At 39.5% G+C, this 25,127-nt stretch overlaps 2 protein-coding genes across 2 annotated transcripts; one reads left to right on the plus strand and one right to left on the minus strand.

The window, feature by feature from the left end:
- Window positions 1-789: 789 nt before the first annotated feature.
- Window positions 790-2,527, minus strand: LOC148886515 (alpha-crystallin B chain-like). The gene is made up of 3 exons (XM_089016963.1): window positions 2,287-2,527; window positions 1,455-1,577; window positions 790-1,390 (listed from the first exon to the last, which is right to left on the minus strand). Exons 1-3 carry the CDS (start codon window positions 2,464-2,466, stop codon window positions 1,199-1,201), a joined length of 495 nt encoding a protein of 164 aa, XP_088873089.1. The 5' UTR covers window positions 2,467-2,527; the 3' UTR covers window positions 790-1,198.
- Window positions 2,528-4,204: 1,677 nt separating this feature from the next.
- Window positions 4,205-25,003, plus strand: cfap54 (cilia and flagella associated protein 54). The gene is made up of 55 exons (XM_089016931.1): window positions 4,205-4,374; window positions 4,718-4,823; window positions 4,897-5,046; window positions 5,151-5,316; window positions 5,407-5,465; window positions 5,571-5,714; window positions 5,860-5,979; window positions 6,705-6,806; window positions 6,918-7,110; window positions 7,633-7,731; window positions 7,830-7,942; window positions 8,025-8,142; window positions 9,187-9,263; window positions 9,356-9,475; window positions 9,549-9,684; window positions 9,769-9,824; window positions 10,450-10,578; window positions 10,685-10,868; window positions 10,934-11,067; window positions 11,273-11,470; window positions 12,020-12,112; window positions 12,209-12,397; window positions 12,475-12,593; window positions 12,664-12,811; window positions 12,917-13,072; window positions 13,676-13,798; window positions 13,901-14,023; window positions 14,139-14,259; window positions 14,830-14,919; window positions 15,001-15,127; window positions 15,203-15,305; window positions 15,803-15,867; window positions 15,943-16,140; window positions 16,205-16,368; window positions 16,442-16,566; window positions 17,604-17,813; window positions 17,944-18,140; window positions 18,248-18,383; window positions 18,459-18,576; window positions 18,662-19,015; window positions 19,105-19,192; window positions 19,897-20,067; window positions 20,182-20,248; window positions 20,343-20,528; window positions 21,290-21,376; window positions 21,441-21,560; window positions 21,644-21,694; window positions 21,779-21,920; window positions 22,488-22,621; window positions 22,698-22,852; window positions 22,935-23,046; window positions 23,173-23,320; window positions 24,202-24,356; window positions 24,472-24,615; window positions 24,695-25,003. The coding sequence occupies exons 1-55, from the start codon at window positions 4,220-4,222 to the stop codon at window positions 24,803-24,805; spliced, it is 7,389 nt and encodes a 2,462-aa protein (XP_088873057.1). The 5' UTR covers window positions 4,205-4,219; the 3' UTR covers window positions 24,806-25,003.
- The last annotated feature ends 124 nt before the right edge of the window (window positions 25,004-25,127 follow it).

A 25,127-nucleotide genomic window follows, 5' to 3' on the forward strand; every position in this document is an offset into this window, starting at 1 on the left:
ATGGTGAGTAGTTTTACTTTATTTGAATGTTTCATCTTTATTAAGTTCATAGAGTTTCTTGTGTTCTTGTGCTGGTCCCAAGCCCAGATAAATAACAGAGGGTTGTGTCAGGAAGGGCATCCGACGTAAAAGTTTGGCCAAAACATCCGTAATATTGAGTCCCTTCCTACTTTTAAATCCCACCTCAAAACCCATCTGTTTAAAATAGCATTAATTGTCTAGTTTAATCATCTATTTTATTATTTATCATTTTATTTATGGCTTTATTGTTCCGTGTATAGTTCTTTTAAATTGTAAATTAAATTTATTATGATTATTATTATTACATCTGTTTATTATTATTATTATTATTGTTTATTATTATTATTATTATTATTATTATTATTATTATTAAAACAAACATGCCAATCAAACCTCTGAAGACGGGGGACACTGATTTGCTCTGGTGACGCCAAAAGGAAAAGAAGTCCTCTCGGAAAATTCTTTGCAATATGTCCTCAATAATAGAAACTTAACTAAAGCAAATACAGACATATTCATTTTTTTCCCAACATTTATTCTATACATTCAATGTTAATACACCATGTGAGATTCAGAATTTGCAAAGAATGATCGGGATCATCATTGAGCACATTCTCACTTATTTGGGGATTGACCACATGCTCACATCATACACATACATACATACAAATTATCCCGAATACTCTGCTTTCCTGTGGAAGATGACCATATTTCCTCTTCCATCCAATGCGCCTTCAACCCATTTCTCCCCTTCCTTCTCAGCAGGACACAAACATGGTCCCGCGTTCAACACATACAAAAGTAACAAACTCACTCTCAACCAAGCACCGCTGCAATCACCTTTTAGTGATAGTATTGTTTTGTCCTATTTAAGTGACTCTTGGATTTCAAAATAAGAGCAGTTTTACATTCAAGGTGGCACAGATTATTTTGTTTGTAATTTCTAAGAGGAAAATTGGATACCAACCCAACTCCTAGCTTTACATATCAATCTCCACAATCGCCTGCCAGGCATGTGACGGTAGTCATAAGTTAGAAACGGGTTGATTAGAAGGCTCATTGCAGGAATCTAGACATGGCTGACCCACCTATTCACAACAGGTTAAATACCAACACAGGCGAAATTTAGTAGTGAGTATTAGTATCGAAACTGCATCAAAGGCACTGTGATTCCGCTCTACATTTTCTGCTTCGCTGTTCCATCCTCGCAGGATATTGGGATGTTACGCTCGGGACCGGGTGAAGACCTGGGCGCGGTGATTGTCAGCACGCCATCGTACGACAAGCTGGAGGTGATATCAGCGCACGACGCTCCGATGGGAAGTCTGTATTTTCGCAAAAATTCCCTGGACACGTAGCCGTGGTCATCCTAGAAAATCGGGAACTGAACGGTCAGCTGTGTGGTTTTTCTGCGTTGTGACGATTTCACTGACCTGTCTGTCTTCATGCTTGGCGTGTATTGTGATGACCTCGTCGCTGACGTTGACGTTGAGTTCATCCGGTGAGAAATGCTTCACGTCCAGATAAATCGCATAGCGATCCTTTTCCGCGTGCATCTACAGTACAGGTGTCAAAGTCAAGGCCCGGGGGCCAAATCTGGCCCGCGACCTCATTTTATTCGGTCCTTGAAAGCAAATCAAACTTGTGAATTCCATGATTTTTGATAAAGTCTGAACCCAAATTTTAAATTGTCCCATGTAAAAACACATTAACCGTTATTATTTTTGACTGAATTTATTGTCCGCTCTAGTAATATGAGGAGGGATTGACTTTTATTTATGTAGACATTAGTAAGAAATAATGTGCTAAGTCTATTCTCGTTGTCTTTCCTGTAATACCGTACAATAGCTATCTGGTTGGCTAGCTATCTAGCTGGCTAGCTATTAGCTTTCTATTGGCTTGCTAGCTAGCTTTCTATCTATTTGTCTGACTATTCTATTTGAGTTACTTCCGGATTGAGTGAACGCTGGCCCGTGTGGCTGCCACTGCTCACTCACAGAAAAACTGATCCTGTGACTGTAAAGTGACCTTTAGAATTTTGAAAGGCACTTAGAAATGAAATGTACTATTATTATTATTATTAAACATTCTAATGGTTTCCCCAAATGCAATACGGCCCCCCGAGAGGAAACCCAAAGTACAATGTAGCCCTCGGCATAAAAATTGATCTAGAGGTTAGAGGTCACACCTGTTAAAAAAAAACTATATAGAACCCTGTGATTCAACTACTGCATTAAAAAAATGAAGACTCTGCGGATACTTTACCTCATTGTGCCCATTTTCAGGCCAGTTTAACCAGCGCATGAAACTGGGCCGCATCCAAGCAAAGGACCACGGGAATGACCAAATGGGAGGCCAGTCAGACAGAGATTCGATGAAAGACACATCGGGACGTCTATATGGGAAGGCCCGGCGGTACCAGGGGTACTGAATGGGAATATCCATGATGATTATCCGGAAGAGGAGTAGCAGCGACGGGGTGTCTGAGGATGACACTTGGTCTCATATGGGTGCTTGCTGTGCTTTCCCGCAGCACATTTATAGCACTTTTCCCCTCCCAACCCTCCCCGAGTGACTCTGTGCACACACCCCATCATAGTACCCTGGTTGTGTTGCGGTCCTGCCAACAAAGTGATCTTTCTGGAACAATGATGTCGACTGTTTGTCCCAGCATCACCCTCATTGTTTCATCTTGCCAATGATGGCTGACTGTCTCTCCCTCCCTGTATCAGTTCGTCTCCCTCCCCCTCTCAGTATCTCTCTGCCTCTCCTATCTGCCCCGTCATGAGGTGACATTGGCTGGGAATACTGCTGATGTTGACTATTTCTCTGCCCAGGAAAAACCCTCGTCTGGATCCCCGGGCACGTGTTTGTTTGAGGACGAACCGAACTGCCAGAACATTAGCCGGCTGGCATACGGTGCCAGACGCTTTTGCAGAGTGGATGTGCGGCTTGAATGGGAAATGATGAGTTTGTACGGCACCGCATTAGGTGGTAGCCAAAGCATGTATCATTTTTGCTGCAGTAGAGGGTGTCACTCAGATGTGGGAGCATCAGCATTTCACCTTGGCTGTATGGTTTTTGTAAGCATTCCAGTCTGTTACAAAATACTACTTTCCAGTTGACACTGACAGTATTCCACAGTTTTTACCATTACACACCTGTGCATCATATAAATTATATGTTGAGGTGGTTGACTGCTTAGCTCGAGGTTTAGTTTCAGCTCTGGCCTTCCTGTGTAGCATTTGCATGTTCTCTCCATGCCTGCATGGGTTTACTCTGGGAACTGCGGTTTCTTCCCACATTCCAAATACTTGCATGGCATCTTAAAATGCCCATCGGTGACATTGTGCATGACCATAGTTGTTCACCTACTGCCCGAAGATGGCTGATATAGGCTCTACCACACCACGTGGCCCTTTTGAGCATAATCAGATTAGAAAATGGATGGCTGGATGGATGTTTATTTCGATATTATATACCATTAAAACAGAATTAACTCATTCACTGCCATTCCCGAATTTGTTCGGGTTTAGTTTTTTCATGCTTGGGTGCCGATAAAGCGCTGGCCATGACCCCTAGGAATGTTTTTTATTTTCCATAAGGGGCAGTGTTTCCCTTTTTTCCATGTTAGCGCTTTGGTCCAACTTAAGCTGTTGTTAAAGTGCTACATAAACCACTATGTATGCATTGCATTGTATTTTGGACAGCCACCCTAATTTCACGTTCTCATATAATTGCAGACCCTTGTAATTTTGGAATTACCTCTTGTTTTCTGATGGAAGAAGAAAGTCTGAGGTTTCTTACACTGCATTGAATATTTATGTAGTCCTAGAACTCAATATTCTGTGGGTCCTGCAATTTGAGTGAAAGTGACAAAAACCCTGGCATTGGAGTGGACACGTGTTTGCACGTCTGGCAGTGAATGAGTTAAAAACTTTCAAAAATGTGAGAAATTTAAAAGTCTGTATCAAAAAACATTTGTTTACGGGGGTAAATACACTTGGGTAGTGTATTCACAATACTGCATCATGACCGGACTTTTTATCTGCACAAATATAACTGCGACGTAAAATTATTCAAAATTCCGACTTTCTTTGTTGACGTTAACGCATCACTGACAAGTGCACGACTTTGCTTTATTTGGCGTCGTTACCATGGTGTTCTCCCATGCTCGTTGATGGGTAAAAATACTATTATGGCCTCGATGGATTTACCAGCGACCTATTATGGCAAAATCGACAAAAGAAACCCAGTCATTGTATCTTTTGAGCGAGACATTAACTCGTTTATGACATTAATGAAACGAGTGGCGTCTTCCACCTGCCAGGACAACGTCTCTTATGCTAAAGGGTAGGTTCGCTAACGTTTAAATATTAAACGCTTTTTATTGCATTGGAAGTAGCACCGTGTTTTTTAATACATACATTTTACGACTATGTTTTATCATATAATCAACAAAGTTATTTATATTGACAACAAAAAGTACTGTTTTTTTAGTTGTATTGCAGTTACATGTGACTTTTCGGTAAATGTAAATTTAATACACGCCATACATTGGGGGGAAATTACATTTGTCTTTTGTTTTAATAACTTTGAAAGGGCTTTGTTACAGCTTCAGCTGTTGTTAAAGTGCTATATAATGTAATGTGTATTGTATTGTATTGTAGTGTATTGTATTGTTTTGTATTGAAAGGGTTACACTGCTGGCTGAGATCTGGCAAACCTTCAAACCACGTCTGCCTTTTAAATTATACCAGGAGCGCATGCTACAAATTGGAGATTTTCTCACTGGATTAAAGGTAATTGTCACATTAACTGCTTGATTTTGAGCCATTTGAATTATTTTTATTAATTTGTCTAGTCTCTACTCAGTTGTACCAGACGGCTCTGTCACAAGGATACAGTCTGCACCTGCTTCAGTTCTGCTCAACTAGTATCACTGACGTCACAGATGTGGATCACTTCTTGAAGTGTTTCTTTCCTGAAGGATTTGACACAGACCAAGATGTCTTCATCATGAAGGTATTCTGAGGCGGTTACTGTGATTGTTTTTCTTCTTTGCCACGAACAGTGCTGCTAATGCAGAGTTATTATTTTTGGCTACTGGTTTGTGTGTTTGTGTGTAGGTCCGTTCAATGCTGGGCTGTGCGCTGTGCATATTTGAGCTGGAGAAAAGGCCCATGGTCCTCAGCCAGAAGGGGCTTTTGAAACTGCTGCATGTGCTGAACTTTGTCAGGATAATGATGCAGGCATTTCACCACAATAAGCACCTCTGCTGGATAATTTATAATGGTTGACTAATTTATTCTTTTTTTTAATACAGTCAGTTCTCTGTGTGAAATTTATTACCAGTTGTTTTTTTTCGTTACTTGCCTTTGCCAGGTACGTTGCAGATCTTCAAAATGTGTAATTACCTGATGGCACTGAATCATAGTTCTCAGGTATGCTGTGTAAGATACTTCAAATTCTCCTTTCACGTAAAGTAGCATGTTATTATGAAATTAGAAATCCGTCGTACACATTTTCCCCCTTTTTTATCATTCCAGGCAATGGAGTACCTCCTTTGGGCAAGCCTCACTTTAGAGTCAAACATGCCCATCATGACTGTGAAACATTTGCCTTGGCTTGTCAAACTCTACTGTACTTGCTGTCACTGTTACTATGACAACCAGGCTTCTCTACAGGCAGAGGTGAAACCTCTTCATCACACATAAATGAACACACAATGTCGGAACAACTCAACTTTCTACGCTGGTGCTAGAAACCAATACAAAGGAGAGATTTTAGTTTAATATTCCTGTGTATTTTTTATTATTATTTTTGAACGGCTGACAGGAATTTGCCAGGAGAGCCCTCGGAAAAATCAATGACCTTGCAGAGCAGGAGAAGGAAAAGGAAAGTGGTGGTCCCACAAATAAAGAGACCCAAATGGCCTTCAGGGAAGCCTCCATCAAGGCATTGGACCACTTTTATATTTCATTAATTCTGTCATAGTTTTCTGCAATTTTTTGGGATATGTGGAAAACATAAGTATAAGAAGGGCAACTATTGATAAATATATTTATTTAAAGTCTTAACTACACTGTTTTTTCTCTCTTTCTGCAGTTTTAACCTGTGACTTGTGATGCATGCTCATATTTACATTAGAATTGACTTCATTTTAATTTTTCACTTAAGTCATTCACGGTAATTTACAAATTTATTTGGGAATCGAAAATATGACGTAGAGTGCCATTCCCGAATTTGTTCGGTGTTTGTTTTTTCTTGTTTGGGTGCTGATAAAGCGCTGGCTAGACGTCTGGCAATATTTATCGGTTTTGACAAGGGGCAGCTTTTCCATTTTTTCCCATGTTAGTGCTTTGTTGCAGCTTGAGCTGTTGTTAAAGCGCTATATAAACCAATATGTATGTATTGCATTGTATTTTGGAGAGCCGCCCTCATTTCAGGCTCATATAACTCCAGACCCATATTACTTAGGAATTAACTCATTTTTTTCTGATGAAAAAAGAGACACTTAAGGTTTTTTTTACACTGCATTGAATGTTTATGTAGTCCTAAAACTCAATATTCTGTGGGTTCTGGAATTCGAGTGACAATGACAAAAACCCTGGCACTGTAGTGGACACATTTTTGCGCATCTGGGAGTGAATGAGTTAATATAAATATTTTTTTTCTTCCAGCTGGCTGTCATGATGTTCAAACGGGCTGTGTTTGAGACCAGGAGGAAACCCAAACATATGATAACAATCAAGAGCAAAACCACTCCTAAAGACTTTCCAAACGTAAAGAAAATATTGAAAAATCGCATTGCTGCGAGATGTATAGATTTTTTTCCTATTGCTTGGAATTGTCATTTGCTCACAAGAACTAAAATAGTCTGAATGTGACCCTAGATACCGTGGCCACGTAATGCCACAGAGCGAATGCTGATGGGCCTTTTTGACAGCAGCGCATCACAGTTCTTGGGCATTTGTGAAGCACTTTGGGACAGCTCCTTGCGACCGTTGCAGACAAGACTACCGGAAGAACTTGAGCTGCAGGAAGTGGTCCTGGAGCTCTTTGCTTCTGGTATCAGTATATTATCTGGTAGGTCCAAAGAAGGAGAATAAAAAGCACAAAAACTCATTCACTGTCGTTCACAAATCTATTCGAGAATTGAAAATATGACGTAGAGCGCTATTCCAGAATTACTTCGGGTTCTGTTTTTTCATGCTTGGGTGGTGGCCATGGCCTCTGGCAATATTTTTCTTTACTACAAAGGGGCACCATTTCCCTTTTTTCCATGTTAGCGCTTTGTTCCAGCTTCAGCTGTTGTTAAAGCGCTATATAAGCCAATATGTATGGATTGCATTGTGTTTTGTACAGCCGCCCTCATTTCAAGCTCATATAACTCCAGACCCATATAATTTAGGAATTATTTCTTTTTTTCTGATGAAAGAATAGAGACTAAGGTTTCATACGCTGTATTGGATGTTTATGTAGTCCTAAAAGTCAATATTCTGTGGGTCCTGGAATTCCAATGGCAACGACAAAAACCCTGGCACTGGAGTGGACACATTTTTGAACATGTCTGGAAATGAAAGAGAAATGTGAATTTGTTTTATCAAGGAATGGCGAGTACCAGTGACCAGAAACGTCAAGAACAGACTTCTGTTCCTCTTAGTGCACTGTCCACAACTTCAACTCTGATGGAATTAGCTATTGCGGGTCAGTCATGCTCAATGTTTGTTTTTTCCGACATTCATAAATGCATGGCATTTTTTGGGTTGTCGTCATGTGTTTGTGTTTTTTTTTTTTAACCACAGGAGAACACAAAGTGCCCGTCACGACCGCCGTCAGGTTCATCAAGTTGATGATTCAGTATAAGCAACCAGATGTTTTTCTTGAACATTCACGAATGATGCTGGAGATTTTATCCGTGAGCTCTTCTTTATTTGTCCAGTTTGGTAGAAAAAAAGTCAAGTAGAATCTTATCTTAAGGGATGCTTCGTGTTTGTCAGGTTGTGGAAGGTCCCGCATTCAGGAAGGCAGAATACGAGCTCACCTTGATCAATGGTTTCCTCACTCTGAAGACTTCCCACAGAAGGCGTCATAGAGAGGACGTCGGCGTTAGTAGAAGTGATTGTCCAGTCCAATGTGTTTTTTTTGGCCAAACAGCAAATTTTAGAGAAAATATCACCACACGAACACACCACCAAACATTGTTTTGGTGCCATTTAGTTTCTGAGAAAAGAAAATGCCTAAATGTAGGATAAAATGCTCTCTCAATTACATTTTCTAATTAAGCAAAATGCCCTCTAAATTGATTTAAGATGCAAATATGATGGATGGATGAAATAAGGAGGATATGTGGTGTCAGTGAAAGAGCGTTTATTTGTTTTGACTGTCACGAGATGCCACTTGCGTTGATAGATAAGTAAAAAAGAAAAGAAAAAACATTATTTGTAGTTAATTATTGATAATAATGAAAATTGTTAATAATTCATACTCAACACACAAATGTGCCACAGCAACAAACAAAATAATAAATAAATGAATAAATAAACAGCCAATAAAATAAATAAAAATCTAAATGCATAAATAGATTCATAGGTAAACAAATAAATAATAAATAAATAAATACACAAATAAACATATACAAATACACAAACAAATAAATAAACAACCAATTAAATAAACGCATAAATAGATAAACACAATCAAATAAATCGATACATAGATAAACAAATAAATAATCAAATAAATATATAAAGATAAAGAAATAAAAACATAAATGAATGAACAACCAAATAAATAAATATATAAATGCATGAATAAGAGAATGCATGAATATGAGATAAACAAATAAATAATCAAAACATAAATAGATTAACAAATAAATAATAAAATAAACACACAAACAAATAAATTATAAATAAATAAATAAATGAACACATACATAAATAAACCAACAGCCAATTAAATAATACATACAATCCATAAGTCAATAAACAAATAAATCATCAAACAAATGCACAAATAATTAATAATACAAAATACATTGAGAAACAAACACAAATAAATACATACGTAAATCAACATCCAATTAAATAAATACATAAATGCATAAATCTATAAATAGATAAGCAATTAAATAAATGTCCATCAATTTCTTTTCCGCAGACAAATACAGAGGTTCCTTGGATAGCATCCTTGGCTTGACAGAGACGCTGTACAAGGCAGTTTGTGATTCCATCCCAGTAAGTTTACACTCAACGATATTAACCCCACATTACGTGTATGTGCAGGGTTGAGAATTGTCCACAGTTTGTCTGCGTGTGCCGATTTGCAGGAGGCGCAACCAGATGTCGAACTAGTTTGGGATGTGTTGCTCTTTCTCTGGGGGAAACTAAAGCTGGTGATTCAGATGGATCAGATAAAAAACCCAGAATACACACAAGACCACGACAAGGTGAAAACGTGAACGTGCGTGTGCGTTCGTTCAGTCGCCATATCTCCATGTATTTCTCTCTCTGCCCATGCAGTGGGCGTGGTGCTTGTCCAGGCAGTGTGAGGTGGCCTTTGCCTGTGACCTGGCAACGGTGGACTGCATCAAGTCGGCAGAGATGATCCACAGCTTGGTCTTACTGCTCGAGAGTGCGGCCGATCGCATTATGCAGAGTGAGCGCGTTGATTTCGATGTCATTTCTATTTCATCTTGTCAGATGTTTTCATTTCTAAAACGGTTGTTTGTTCTCCATATAGCTCCGCCTAAAGTCAAAGCTGGTAATGAAAAGAAATACTGCTTCACTCTCCTTAAGGTAATTAACTCGATTGTGCATAGCATCAAACAAGTTTAGCGTAATATTGAATTGGATTGCATTGGATTAGCCTTTATTAGTCTCATAGTGGAGAAATTGACATTTCATAGCAGCAAAGTGATGAAAGCAAGAGTAAAGGAAAGGAAGAAGTAGAAAACATATACAGGAGCTGCAGTAAAGGCAGCCGTTCTCATGTTGAAGTCAAAACTAAACAAAAAAAAACTAAATAACAAACAATGTAACAAAACAAAAGACACAGACAGTCATTCAATCTTAAGCACTTTCTGCACCCTCTTTGTATGAAGCAGTTCTAGATGAAAGAGGAGAGGATCGAAGCATCCTTTTCACCAGTGGATCAGGGACGTCATGGTCAAATGTGCACGGCTCCTCCAAGTTAAATGTTAAAGCAAACACAAAGCTGTAGCATCCATTGACGAAAAGAGATTGTCTGACATCTCGTGTCCCACATAAATCCACTTCAATTCCAAGCCGCGACAGTTCCACAAACCCATCGGCACTCTGCGCTGATGCTCCGTTCTTCTCATAATACTTTGATTATATACTTTTATTATACTACTTTTATATATAATGAAAGCAACTACAGTTTTTTTGTGATCTCCTGCAGGGGTCACGTGTAGAGCTTCTTCAAAAAGTGCGGACGGTGGTTGAAAAGGGTTTTGAGGCTCTGGTCAAGCGTACGGTCACACTGATGCCCCAAGATGGCGCAGCTCCCCCTGACATTACATACCTGCTGGCATGTATTGTTCAATGAGGCGCTCTTGGATTCATTCAACATTGTTTTGCTTATCCAAAAGTCTTCATGTTTCGATACTGAGATTGTCCTCTTGTACATTCCAAAGAGGGAAGATGGAAACGGACAACAGAGTGAAATTAATGAGCAGCAAAAGGAAGAAATCGAATCTGATGTGAGAAGGGATCGGTCCATTCCGTCTACGCATACAGCCATGCTTGCCATTGACATTCTTCTAGAACTGGACATCATCTACCACCGTGCGTCTCTCAAGTTGATGCAGTTAAATGCAGGTGAGCTTCATTTGCTTAGGTGGCTAAATACATTTGCAGATGCTTTTCTTGTTTGATGTTTTCAGTGACGGAATCTGATCTCTTGGACAAGATCAAGAAGAACAAAGTGTCGAAAGCTCTTTTTTTAATCCAGAAGTCCTTGCTGCTATATGATGGAAAAAAGGCAAATGAGTCTAGCATCACCAAGAATCTTCTCGAGGTTGTATTCCCCAAAATTTTTGGGGATGGATATTTTGCAAAAATGTTAGTATGGAATTTAGATTTGGATAGAAATGTCACCTGAAATCTAACTTTCTGTGAGTGTTATACTGTAAAAAAAAATTCAAAGCCATGAATCAGGCAGGATTCCTCACGCTGCTGACTTATATAAAAAAAAAATAACACCTGTTCTTCTCAATTCACAGGAAGCCTGTATTTTAATTGAAAAGGCAGCGATAGAAGAGAGAAAAATGTACATCGCCAACAATCCAAAGTTTTCACTTGAAAAAAAGGGCAAATTGATCAAGGACGAGAAGGAAATCCCTCCACCTCGTCCTGTCTTGATCTCACGCACTCACAGCTCCTTAACATTTGCTCCTGCTCCCTACCACATGGAGGGACAAGTAAGCTTCCTTCTTCTTCTTTTTTTTCCTCCAAAATGTGAGAACAAAACAATGCATCCCGATTAACTCATTCACTGCCAGACGATGTGCTAAAATGTGTCCACTCCAATGCCAGGGTTTTTGTCATTGTCACTCAAATTGCACGGCCCACAGAATATTGAGTTTTTGGACTACATAAACATTCAATACAGCGTTAGAAAGCATTGTTGCTCTTCTTTCATCAGAAAAAAAGAGTTAATACCTAAATTGTATGGGTCTGGAGTTATCTGAGCTTGAAATGGGGGTGGCTGTACAAAATACAATATTGACATTGATTATATAGCGCTTTTATGACAGCTGAAGCTGTAACAAAGCGCTAACATGGACAAAAGGCAAATGCTGCCCCCTCGCGGAAGGAAAAAAAAATTGCTAAAGGTGTGACCAGCACCCCCCCCCCCCCCCGCAAGAAAAACCAAAACCGAACAAATTCGGGAAAGGCACTCAACGCCACACTTTTTAATACCACAATAAAGTCAGGAATGAGATGATTTCCTTCCTACATCAATCAAGGTGTGCTGGTACCAACTGTGCGGACGTGCAGCCGAAGGTATGGACCTCAAAGTCCGCCTGGGAGACTTCAGCCTGGCGGGAACTGGAAATTTGGTTTGCGATTTTTTTATTTTTTTTTTACCACCCTCAAAAATCTTTCATCAAGAGAACCCAATACCTCCACGTGTTATGACAACAAACCATTTGCAGGTACCGGCAGTCTGCGGTGAATGGCAGCTAAAGGCGGAGAAGCTAGAACCGAACCAGAAGTACGTTTTTGCCATAGCAGCATATACCTCCCAAGGGAAGTTACTTGGCAATGCCATTGGCGCCACGACTATCCCACTGATGACTTCCATGCCGCAGTCGCTGCTTTCTTCATGGGCTCACTTGGCACAGGTACGCTATTATTTTTTATTTTTTTCAATTTTGTATTAGCATGAATGAAGATAGCTTTTTTTGGCCTGTTTTCTCAGGTGGCATTTCAAACCAAACAATTTGACATTGCAAAGAAAGCCTGCAAGGAATTATGGAACCATTTTACCATGCCTTACACCGGCCCCAAAACAGTACAGGACAGATTTACCTCGATATCGTGAGGACTTCCGTCCGTCACAATTGTGATTTTCGCTCCTCTCAACCCGCCCTCTGTCTTTCCTTAAAAGGCTACACATGAAGTATCTGCAATGCTCGTCGCCACTCTTATGCCAGCTCTTCCTCACGTCTATCTTCATTGAGACAGACATCAACATTCAGGAGCAATCATTCCTCTGCGACTCACGCAGCTTCTGCGGACTCTTTGTTTGGAAACAGGTGTGCGCGTTACACCAATGTATTGCATGAAAACTCTTGTGAATATTCAAAGCGGATGTTGATGTGGATTCAAAGAAACAATATGAGCTCGTTTTCTCCGCAAAGGACGCCAGGCTTGCCGAATGCGAACGATTGATGGTCGCCATGGACTTGGCAATGTGGTTGAATGATAGCAGTTCTGCCGTTCAAGCCGTGATCAGCTGCTACGGTCTCTTGGTTCCGTTTATCTTTCATCAGATCCCTTGCGATCCTGCAGTCAAGGTATGTACGCGTCATGTGGACCCCCCCTCCCTCATATTAGATTGGATTGGATTAGATTATCCTTTATTAGTCTCGCAGTGGAGGAATTGACATTTCACAGAAGCAAAGTAATGAAAGTAAAAGGAAAGGAAAAGAAGAAGTAGAAGAACAAAATACAGGAGCTGCTGTAAAGGCAGCCACTCTTGCGGCGCCATTTTGAAGTCAAAACAACAACAAAAAACTAAATAACAAATAACACACAGTCATTCAATCTTAAGTACTTTATGCACATTCTTTGTTGTATGAAGCTGTTCTAGATGAAAGAGGAGAGGCTCAAAGCATCCTTTTCACCAGTGGATCAGGGACATCATGGTGAAATGTGCACGTCTGCTACGAGCTAAATGTTGAAAACGAACACGAAGCTGTAGCATCCATTGACAAAAAGAGATTATCACACATCTCCTGTCCCAAGTAAATCTGCTTCAATTCCAAGCCGCGACAGTTCCACATACGCATTGGTGCAGACTGTCCAACAGCACTGACCTTTCCGCTGAACAAAGTGGGGCTGCGAAAATGCTGCCCTTTGTGTCCACCAAATCACTATTCTTTTTTTTCGCTTTTCAGTTGCTGCACAAATGTTTGAACGTACTGAAGGATAATGAAACTCACCTCAAACAAAAATGGTCCAAGAACACAGTGGAAACACTGATGCACATGATTGCCTGCATCACCAACTATCTATGCAAGGTATGTGCAGTGCATTGAAAGAAAGTTTAAATCAAGATCATCAAGCTGTCCCCAACCATTTTTTGCGAATATTCCCCGCCTGTAATCTTCTTCCCTGGCCAGGCATTGAGTGCACTGAAGGACTACCAGAAAGCTTCTGTGATGATCGACTGTGGTCATGCTCTTCTCCAAGATGTCTTTGATGCTCAGGAGCGCTTCATTCGACTTGCTTGCAAACGTGTGTCGGTAAAAATTAGCATTTTCTTTCAAACATACCATCAGAAAGTTCATATTTCAATATTCATTCAGGTTTTAATTTTCAATCCATTTCCGGCATTTTTGTGTGCGTGTGTTTTTGAAGTCCAAGACAGATGACCCTGCTGCAATGAAGAAAGAAATGAAAAAATGTAGCCAGTTGAGATTCCTATTTGGGAAGTTCAAGGAGGTCATCAGAACTGAAGCAGAACCTGACGCGGTGATTGGTAAGAAATTATTTATTATATCAAAAGTATTTCAATCGAATTTCCATAAATAGAACAATCAAGCTGAATTTTAAAGGCCTTCTCTATGGAAAATGTAGGGGTATTTTATTTTGAAGGTTCCGCCTAATTTTAACTCTCATTTGCACATCACAAGAATCTTGACTCATTCACTGGCAAATGTGCGAACATGTGTCCACTTCAGTGCCAGGGATTTTGTCATTTTCACTCAAATTCCAGGACCCACAGAATATTGAAACCTTAGACTCTCTTCTTTCATCAGAAAAAAAGAGTTAATTCATAAGTTATGAGTCTGGAGTTATCTGAGCTTGAAATGGAGCGGCTGTACAAAAGGCAAATACTGCCCCCTCGTCGGAGGTAAAAACATTGCCAGAGGTCTGACCAGTGCTTTATCAGCATACTCCCGCAAGAAAAAAAAACCCAAACAAATTCGGGAATGGCGCTCCACGTCAGGTTTTCAATTCCCGAATAAATTTAGGAATGTCAGTGAATGAGTTAAATGACACATTCTCTTGCATCATCCAATATTGTCCACTGTGTATGTTTCTACAGAGAGTTCGCCCTCACTGAGTGGTTCTGAAGACATTGCCACACTGCGCGAGCGAATCTTCATGAGCACGCTGCCTCATGCCTATCGAATTGGTCAGTCATGTGACATCATAGTTATATCTCAAATCCACAATTCTTATTTTCAGCTTTGCCTGACTTACGTTTTGGTCATAGTGATGCAGCTTGGCAACCATTCAAATTTCGTGGAGATTTCTGCGCTCTTGCTTCAGCGAGCCTTAGAGGAAGGCCACATTGATCTTGTCTTACAATGGGGTCGAACCATATTTCGATTTCTGGCCAGGTATGAGCTTTGTCATAATCTTTTGCCAGTGGTGATGAAGAGATAACAGTTTGCAAATGGTTCTGCATTTGCCAGGAGGGATGATGAGATGGTCGTGTCGGCCAAATGTTCAGAGAGAAACACTCAGAGTGACAAAGAAACGAATGAGACGGCTGTGACGGAAGATCAAACAGCCCAGGTGAAAAACAAACAAACACATAAATAAATAAATAAATAAATAAATAAATAAAAGAATAAATAAACAGAGGATAAATAACCAAATAAATAAAAAAAGCACTAAATAAATAAACAAACCACTAAATAAATAAATAAATACGAAATACATAAATAAATACATAAATAAAAAAATAAATAAATAAATAAATACATTAATAGACAAATAGATAAATGAATAAATGCAAATGATAAATATATAAATAAAGAAATAAATGAATAACCAAATAAATAAACCAACACGATAAATAAACAAATAAATAATAAATAAATACATACATAGACAAATAGATATTAAATAAATTGACAAATAACATAATACATAACAAAATAAATAACAAATAAATAAACAAATAAATAAAATACAGAATTAAATTAATGAATAACATAAATAAATAAACAACATAGCCACATATAGGTAGAGAATTCAGCATGCTTGAGCAATGTGGTCTTTGAGTGCAGAAAACACCGAAAAAGAAACGGAAGAAGTTGAGACGCGGAGCACTTTTGACAGCGAGAACTGTCAGGTAGACCATATTGAGTCCTTGTATTTGAAGTGTCGTTGATTTACAGAGTCTAACCCGAGTGTGCTCGTTGCGTAGGGAGGTGAAGGCTGTGGAGAGGCTGCTCTCCTCGATGAATACTGTCGTGGAACGACACACCAGGCGGCTCCAGCTCAGAAGGAGGTGCTCTGAGGAAAGAGTGTGGAGGTCCCAGATCAATTACTACATTGCTCAGGCGCATCTGGCACTATTTGAACAAGAACTTCACGCTTTGCATGGAGATTCTTTGCAATCCAGGTTCGTGTCTTCCCTCATCAGATCTCTTTGGAGTACAGACTCATTGACCCCGCCTATGTTTCAGGTACAGCCACTTAAATCTCTCCATTTTCTTTCTGGCCAACTCTGGGGTCCTCCTGAAGAGAATCGTAAAGGAGCAGCAAACCGCGCGTGAAGTCACTTCGACAAGAGGCTTGTCGCATATTAATCTGTCGGATGAAGCTTCGAGCAAAGAGTGTGATAAAAACGGTGGGTAAGATTGAGACCTATAAAAAGCAACGATAGCGGAGAAAATATTTTGTTTTTGCTTTGTCCCCACTAGAGGATAGTTGTGACAGTATGGAGAGTTGCGAGGAGGGGGAGGAGTCATCGCAAAACCATGACTTGCCAAAAGCCATGCCCTTGGATTTGCTGGAGAAAGCTGCTTTGCATCTGCGCAGGGCCATGGTACAGTTTGTGAATAGAGCTCGGTTCAACGCAAACAAATGAATGAAGAGATGGATGGATCAATAAATAGGATATATTGACACATTGATAAATGGATGGCTAAATAAATAAACAAATGCAATAGATATAGATATGTGTATATAGAATATATAGGGAAGATAGGGATAGAATAGATAGACATATACAGAAATAGATATGTTAATAAATGCATGACAAATGCACTAATAAATGCACGACAAATGCTCTAAAAATGCACTACAAATGCAATAAAAATGCACTAATAAATGCACTAATAAATGCACTAAAAATGCACTAATAAATGCACTAATAAATGCACAATAAATGCACTAATAAATCCACTAATAAATCCTCTAATAAATCCACTAATAAAGCACTAATAAATACATTAATCAATACATTGTTTAAAATAAATGCGTAAATAAATGTATTAATAAGTAAATAAATAAACACAGGCATGGATAGACAGACACACAGACACATTAATAAATGTGCTAAATATGTACTAAAAAATGCACAAGAAATTAAAAATGCACTAATAAATGCACTGAAAATGCACTAGTAAATCCACTAATAAAGCACTAATACATGCATTAATAATAATAATAATAAATAATAATAATAATAATAATAATAATAATACATTTAATTTATAAGCGGCTTTCAAAACTCTCAAGGACACTTTACAGTCACAAGATATTTTTTCCGCGGGTGAACAGCGGCAGCCACACGCGCCAGTATTCACTCAACCCGGAATTAACATGAATGTTTAAAATAAATGTGTAACTAAATATATAAATAAATGCATACATGGAAGTGTATAAATTAATGCATTAATAAATGCATTAATAAATAAATATATTATTTAATAATGAATAAATGCATAAACAAATACCCCCTATTCAATGAAAAAAAAGAATACAAATTTACAATGGTGTACTTTACAGATATATTTTTTACAGTCGAAAAATAAATGCTCCTTTTTATTCCATAAGATCGGTAACTGATTTTTTTTTCAGGTGCTAGCCCACCGCGGCGGTCATTGGACAAACTTGCAAAAGGTCTGTCACAGCGTGTGGGAGGAAAGCAACCGACTGATGGCATTGCATCAGACAGCGTTTCAGCTTCAACCTCCCTTCCTGGTTACGGCACAAGAGTTGCACAACATCTTTACGCCTCTATTAGTGCTCGCAACAGATTTTATCATAGATATGCTGAGCAGACTGGGAGTAAGTGTCACGTACACCATAACACAGTTAAGAATGTTGCACCTGTTCAAAACTGTAAATTATTCTGATTGCATTATTATTATGCTGATTGATTATTTTGTTGCACCGCCTTCTTTGTTTACATTTCAAGCTATGGCGTTTATACGACAGCGTGACCGAGGAGGAACAAGAGTTCAGTCTCTGCTTCTCGGCTCCGCTGGATGACTGTACCCAAGTGGACATGCGTTTTGTGCACGCTTTGGTCTTGCGCACTCTGGAGCTTCTCCATGACATCGGCAAATGGGAGCGCTTGGCACACTTTGCCCTCATCTTCAACTCGTGCACCCGGTATATATTACCGTTGAAGTTAAAACACACGACACGGAGATCCCACATTTCAAAAATGCGGCAAACCAATTCATGTTTTATCACGCGTGTGATTTGTGTCATCCTAGCGAACGATACGCCTTGACTGTGACTCCCCTGTTGGTCCTCGCCCAGAGGAAGCTCCTTGAAAGAATTCATGCGAATGGAGGGTCGAAAATCCCGCAGCCGCACCATATCAAGACTCGGTGGACCACCGGCAAGGAGGTAACTAACGCGTTCATTCGGGAAATGACTGCTGCATTTCAAAGCATCCTTCCTCCTTATACATGTATATTTCAGATAACGTACAAGACGTACGCAGGGTGTCAACTATTCAGTGGATGGATCCGTCACTCCGCAAACATCTCGTCAAGCTCTGTGACCAAATTCTCGCCCACTGAAGAAGCTGAACTCATAGGTTAGAACACCGGTTGTGATCGCAAGACCGCCTTTTTTATTTAAGTCTGTGATTTTTTTTTCATATGGTTCCGTTTGTCCCCCAGAGGCTGAAATCAAGCGCTCCCAGTCTCTTGTGTGCGTTCCCCTGGATGTGGTCAACACGCTCCACTATTACCGTCAAGCTATTGAAAGGATACCGCATTGCCTTCAAGTGTTCCGCTATAGCAGATCTTTACTGCTGCTTCTACTGGCCAACACGCAACTGGGTTTTGAAACCGAGCAATGTTGCCAAATCACATCAGACTTGATTGACTTCAATCCCATACTGATCACCACGCCCAATATTCAGCCTTGGGATTTAATTAATAAAGATCACATTACTCCCGATACTCTCTATAATATCCCGGTCAGCTCAGACTATATGTCCAGAATCATCTCGATGTACTTGGCTTCCACAAGTAAGACCGTAAAAAAATGACATGTACAGGACAAAAAGAAATTTAAATTTTAACAATTTGTGTGAACCATTTCTTGGCGTTTTTTGCAGAATATATCCAGACCAACCGTCAAGAATCCCTCAGTGTGTTTGCTATGCATGAAATAGGCAACCTGTATTTCTACGAGTCAAACACACGGTCAGAAATGTTATTTTCGATTCAGTCTTTGAATTGTGTGGCTCATTCTGAAACAAATATTTTATTTGAAGCTTTTTTTATGCAATTGCACCACCAAAACTAACTGAAAGAACTTGTCAGTGTTTCATGAATGTCCTGGAAATGTATTTATTTATTTATTTATTTATTTATTTATTTATTTGTTTGTTTGTCCAGCCAGCTTCTATGTATCTAGCTAGCTACATAGCTAGTTTTCTATGCATCTAGCTAGCTATATAGCTAGTTTTCTACGCATCTAGCTAGCTACATAGCTAGTTTTCTACGTATCTAGCCAGCTACATAGCTAATTTTCTATGTATCTAGCTAGCTAGATAGCTAGTTTGCTACGTATCTAGCTAGCTAAATATCTTGTTTTCTACATATCTAGATATCTAGTTTTCTACCTATCTAGCTCGCTAGATAGATAACTAGCTAAATAAATAAAATAGATAGCTAATAGCCCGGGCTATTATATATAGCAAGTCTTCTATCAATCTATCTCGTTAGATAGCTAGCTAGCTAGCTAGTCTTCTATCTATAGCTATTTAGCTCACTAAATAAATAAAAATAGGTAGATACTTATCTAGCTAGCTAGATATCTAGCTATCTACCTATTTTTATGTATTTACTTATTTATTTATCTATATTTTTATTGATTTAATTGTTTATACAATTTCTATGCATAGGTTGGCACACTCATATTGGAGTAAAGCTGTCGATACTGCCTTGCACAGCTCGGCTGTGATCGATAAATGGGACTGGGTGTCGTTTGGAGGCGGAACCCTGCAACAAACTCTGAAACATGCTGGCCTTTGGGGGTGTCTCCAAGCCGCTGTGATCACTGCAAAAATTGCGCAGTAGGTTCTCAACGTTGGGGGTTTATATTAAAACCTGCGCTTATTTTTTTAGTTATTTATTTTTGTTGATTACATAAGTGGAAATGAAACTTGAACAATGTTCGGTGTCTGTAGGTATATTCTAACTGGAGATATAAGCCAGAGGACCAAGTGCTGTCTTTTGTCAGCTCATCTTTTCAAGGTAAACTATAGGTTGATTTGAAACCCCCTCTCGCCGCGAGCACTATAATGATACATGTATTGATACATATATCGATCCCCCCGCCATCCCTTAGTGCGTGCTGTGCTGCTCCCTGGCTCATCCCCTGGATGACTTCCATTATGCTTCATACAGCATTGGTGACGAACTCCTCCCCGGAGTGGACCTTTTCTCCCAACCCCACAGGGCCGATCTGCCCTCCACGGTCGCCAGCTTGAACTTTGTTTGCCAATGGTTGTTCATCTCAGGCTACCACAAAACGGTAGATGCACAAACATACCGCAAAAGTAGCGTATTTTCCTTTGTATAAGGCGCACCCCAAAGCCTTGATTTTCTTCAAAAGATGACCATGCGCCTTATATGTCGGTGTGCCTTATATGTGAAGTCATATTGAGCCACAACAGGTCTCACAACTACTGTCAGCAGCCACCGACTCCATTTCCCCTTGTAGAAGTACTGCGTAACACCAACCTCTACTGTAGCGCCTTATATTGTGACTTATATTTGGAAAACATATATATTTATATATTGTATTTGGAAAATGTTTTATTCATTGAAGATGTGCCTTATACCCCGATGCGCCTTATATATAGAAAAAGTTTGAAAATACACCATTGGGGCGCCTTATACTCTGGTTCACCTTATACACCGGAAAATACGATACTACTTTGTGCTCCATTTCCCCTTGTATAAGAATTTGTGCGTAACTCCAGCCTTTACTGTAGTGTCTTATAATGTGGTGTGCCTTCTATTTGAAAAACTTCTATATATTCATATATTATATTAGAAACACATTTTTCATTCATTGAAGGTGCGTCTTATAGTCCGGTGCGCCTTATATATGGAAACCGTTTGAAAATACACCATTCATCAGGGGCGCGCCTTATACTCTGGTGCGCCTTATACACCGGAAAATATAATACTACATTGTGATTGTGCTCAGCGTATGTGCCTAAAAAAGTAATCCGGCGTAACTTGTCGCATATCGAGTAAGCCTGTGATTCTGAAGTTTTGCAATTTCAGCTTCTACCCATGCTGGCGCTTTATCAGCATCTTGTGGGGACGATTTGTCGAGATGTTCAACGCAACGTTGAAATCAGGATACTTAAGGTAAATTCTCACCTTATATTTTTTTCTCTGTGCGTTTTATTTATTCCTGTGATATTTATTACAGGTACGAACCCTTACTGAACTGTGCTTCTTCTCTGAGGCCATCAAGGAGACAGAGCAGCTCTCAAGAGGGGCGGGGATTCTTCTCCCTAATGGCCGCTACATCGTTAGTGAGTCCTCCCAAGTACGGGCGCTCACACGGATTTTTCTTTTAACTTACTGCAACTTTGTGTTGTTTTAATCAAGTTTCACAATGTGCTTGTTCAGCAGTCAAAAACGATGTTTTCAGACAACAAGTCTCTCCTGGACAATGTTCAGGTATTGTCGCTGCTTTGTTTTTTTTTCATTTTTTTCTTCAGCGAATTTATTTGTGTAGATGTTACGATGTGTTTTCTGTCCTAGGGTTTAGAGGCACTTGTGACCTGCGCGCTTTCTCCAGAAGTCAGCATGCTTTACGGATCCATGTTGGGTTTGCGATTTAACCTTGCACGGGTTCAACTCACCCTGGCTCTCAGTGGGACCATAACTGGACCTCCTCAGCCAGGTCTGCAAAAATAAGCTTCTTAACTCATTCACTGCCAGACGTGCAAAAATGTGTCCACTCCAGTGCCAGGGTTTTTGTCATTGTCACTCAAATTCCAGGACCCACAAAATATTTCGTTTTTAGACTACATAAACATTAAATGCAGCGTCAGAAACCTTAGACAATCTTCTTTTATCAGAAAAAACGAGTTAATTCCTAAATTATATGGGTCTAGAGTTATCTGAGCTTGAAATGAGGGCGGCTGTCCAAAATACAATGCAGTACTATAATATTGGTTTATATAGCGCTTTAACAACAGCTAAAGCTGGAATAAAGTGCTAACATGGAAAAAGGGGAAATGCTGCCCAGGAAAAACACGTCCAGAGGTCCGTCCAGCGTTTTATCGGCACCCGAGCAAGAACACCAAAGCTCAAACAAATTCGGGGTGTTCGGCATCATATTTCCAATTCCCAAATAAATTCAGGAATGGCAGTGAATGAATTTAAATTTGCACAGCTTTTATTCTCTTTAATTTGTGCATCATTCATCATCCTTTACGTTTTTTTCATTGTATGCAAATCTGATTAGTAACCGATCATCAAGAGGACTCAGAAGAACTGGAGCAAGTCCCAGTGGACTCTGAAGAGTCTGATCAACAAGAGGAAAAGCCAAAAGAAAGCAGATTTGGTTCTCAGCAGAACCTCACTCTTGAAAAGATCAAAGTAAGCCTTTCTCAACAATCTTTACCCCCCTTTGGTTCCCGTGCTTATCTCTCATCTTTTGTTTCTTCTGATGTAGTACCTCCTGCTCGAAGCCGCTTCCATCTTTTTGGACTTTATATTGGAGAAACTCCCATGTCCTTCCTATAGTGAAATTGAGAACATGGAATTGAAACTAGAAGCAAATCTTCTCCTGGCCAACCTCTACCTCCAGCAAGGACGCGCTGCGCAAAGGTATTAATCATTTGTGGTGTATTTGACTTCACGTATTAAATATTTGTTGCCGATTATTAGTTTCTTATTTGTACATACTCAGTTCGGACATAGCAGTTTCGTCATTGATGCTGCTGCAGGACTTTCAAGAATTCACCCCGGATCATAAAAAAACAACTTCTGAGCTTCAGTTGACTGAAACTGACACTGAGCAGGTTGCATTTCAGTTTTATTTTGAGAATTTTTTTTATTTTGTGGAATAGATTTGTATGCAAACATGACAAGTCAAAGTGTAAGGTGTGAGAATGCCTGTGGTGATTGGTGTTCAATTCTGCTAACAGGGAACCGAACACTGCACGCAGCCTGAGGATTGCGCCAGAGCAGTTGAGGCCAGTGAGAGGATTGGCGTGGCTCTATGGTTGCGTTGCCGTGTGGCACTGTTACGATGTGCACTTGTACAAGCTTCCGATGTCACAGTTCATAAACCAGGTCTGTCTTTGTGGTTTTTACACATCATACTGTTTACAAATTTTAATCATGCTTTTACTCACAAACGATTGCACACAAATTCCTCGGGGAGGCAGGTGGGGGTGGGATCAGAGGGTATGGGGCGTCCCTACCTTGCGGATTTTCACCTAGCGTGGGGGGTTCTGGTCTCCATTAACGGCAATAAACGGAGGATTGCTGTATACAGTGGAACCTTGGCTTACTCACTTAATTGATTCCCAGACAGAGTGTGTAAGGCGAAAACTGTGTATCCCAAAAATTTATTTCCCATAGGAAACCATTAAAATGAGAATAATCCATTCCCAGGTCGCCATAAAATATAATTTTCAACTAAATAAGCCTTAAAACTACACACAATATACCTTATTCTATGTATAATAAATGTGCTATTGTATTGTAATGAAAGAAATACACTGCACTGTATAATAAAGTCATTTTATTTACATTTGTGATGGTTGTTGATGGCTTGATGGAATGGGGTGGGAGGTCGGAGGGAATTGCTGTTTGGAAGGAGAGTCAGATTCCATAAGGACTATAATTAAAGAAATAAACTGTATTGTATAATAAAGTCTTTTCAGTTACCTTTGTGATGGTCATTGATGGCTTGATGGAATGGGGTGGGAGGGAGGAGGGGGCATGGGGTGGGGGGAGGGAGGGAGTTACTGTATGGAAGGAGAGTCACCTTCCATAAGGACTGTTGGTAACTCAACCTCCGGTGTGGCTTCTCTTCCTTGCTTCTTCTGAGACTATCATTTTTGCTGACTAAAAACCTCTTGATTGACACCTGTTGCTTTCTGACAAAATTATGGATCGACTCCCCATATTTTTTTTTTTGTAAAACTTTTTGTGTCTTCTTCAAAAAGGTAAGCTTCACGAGAGGGCAGCTCAGGTGTTAAAGCAGAGCCTGGAGGATTGTGCTCTTTTGGGAGATGTTGACACACAAGCTCTTTTGCTGGTTGAAGGCTCACAATTAAAATCACGAAGAAGGAGGGGAGACGATGGCGCGTCACTATTGCAGGTATCAACACATTTAATGTGACACATAAAATGTCACATACAAAATGCGAACAAACGGTTAGGCGTTGGTAGACAACCACCACGTTCACTCTTTTCCTGCTTTTATTTATTTACAGGAAGCCGTGAACCTTCTGTCAAGACAGACTCGCATCCCACCGCGATCCAGCGTAACTCTGATTAAAGCCACTTTGCGTCTTAGTAGCATAAAAAGCACACAAAGCAAACTTCTAACTCTGACTCATAAACTTTTACAAAAACAGGTAGACAGACACTTTTTATTACCCTACGATACTTTGTGTATAAATAGTGTCACTAACTCTGTTTTCCTCCTCTTTTCAGTTGTTCGAGTTTGGTGAGAACGTTATCTTAGAAGGTGGAAAAATTTCTATTCCTCCTCCTGGACCCAGAAACATTTACCTCCCTTACATGCAAATGTTAGCTATGCAGTGAAAAAGCCATTTGAATGGCTAGACACTCCAAGCCATGTATGGAATTATTTTTTTAAATTCGAATAGGATTTATGTAAATGATGTGTTTGTTATATGTCCAATAAGAATGAACTAGCTATGTTATTGTCGTTTTAATTATCATTTTTTGCATACATTTGTTTTCGACTTGTTTTCCATAAAGCTACAAATAAATATGGCCTTTTAGCACCAAAAAAATGTTGTTTATAAAAGCGTAGCACTTAGTATAATACAGTATGTGTATTTTTTGTTCTTTGTAACTTTACTGGAAGTTGTCGTTATTTTATTTTATTTTTTCAACCGGA

This window comes from Hippocampus bargibanti, linkage group LG16 (genome assembly GCF_051943395.1).
Source record: "Hippocampus bargibanti isolate YZ-2025 linkage group LG16, ASM5194339v1, whole genome shotgun sequence".
NCBI lineage: Eukaryota > Metazoa > Chordata > Actinopteri > Syngnathiformes > Syngnathidae > Hippocampus > Hippocampus bargibanti.

Excerpts from the sequence above, each read along its gene's own strand:
- LOC148886515 (XM_089016963.1), bottom strand. The coding sequence starts at position 2,466 with ATGGATATTCCCATTCAGTACCCCTGGTACCGCCGGGCCTTCCCATAT. Across the intron at positions 1,578-2,286 it reads CTGAAAATGGGCACAATGAG|ATGCACGCGGAAAAGGATCG; the intron begins GTAAAGTATCCG and ends CCTGTACTGTAG. Across the intron at positions 1,391-1,454 it reads CCAAGCATGAAGACAGACAG|GATGACCACGGCTACGTGTC; the intron begins GTCAGTGAAATC and ends CCGATTTTCTAG.
- cfap54 (XM_089016931.1), top strand. The coding sequence starts at position 4,220 with ATGGCCTCGATGGATTTACCAGCGACCTATTATGGCAAAATCGACAAA. Across the intron at positions 7,943-8,024 it reads TGATGCTGGAGATTTTATCC|GTTGTGGAAGGTCCCGCATT; the intron begins GTGAGCTCTTCT and ends CGTGTTTGTCAG. Across the intron at positions 21,921-22,487 it reads AACTGGACCTCCTCAGCCAG|TAACCGATCATCAAGAGGAC; the intron begins GTCTGCAAAAAT and ends AAATCTGATTAG.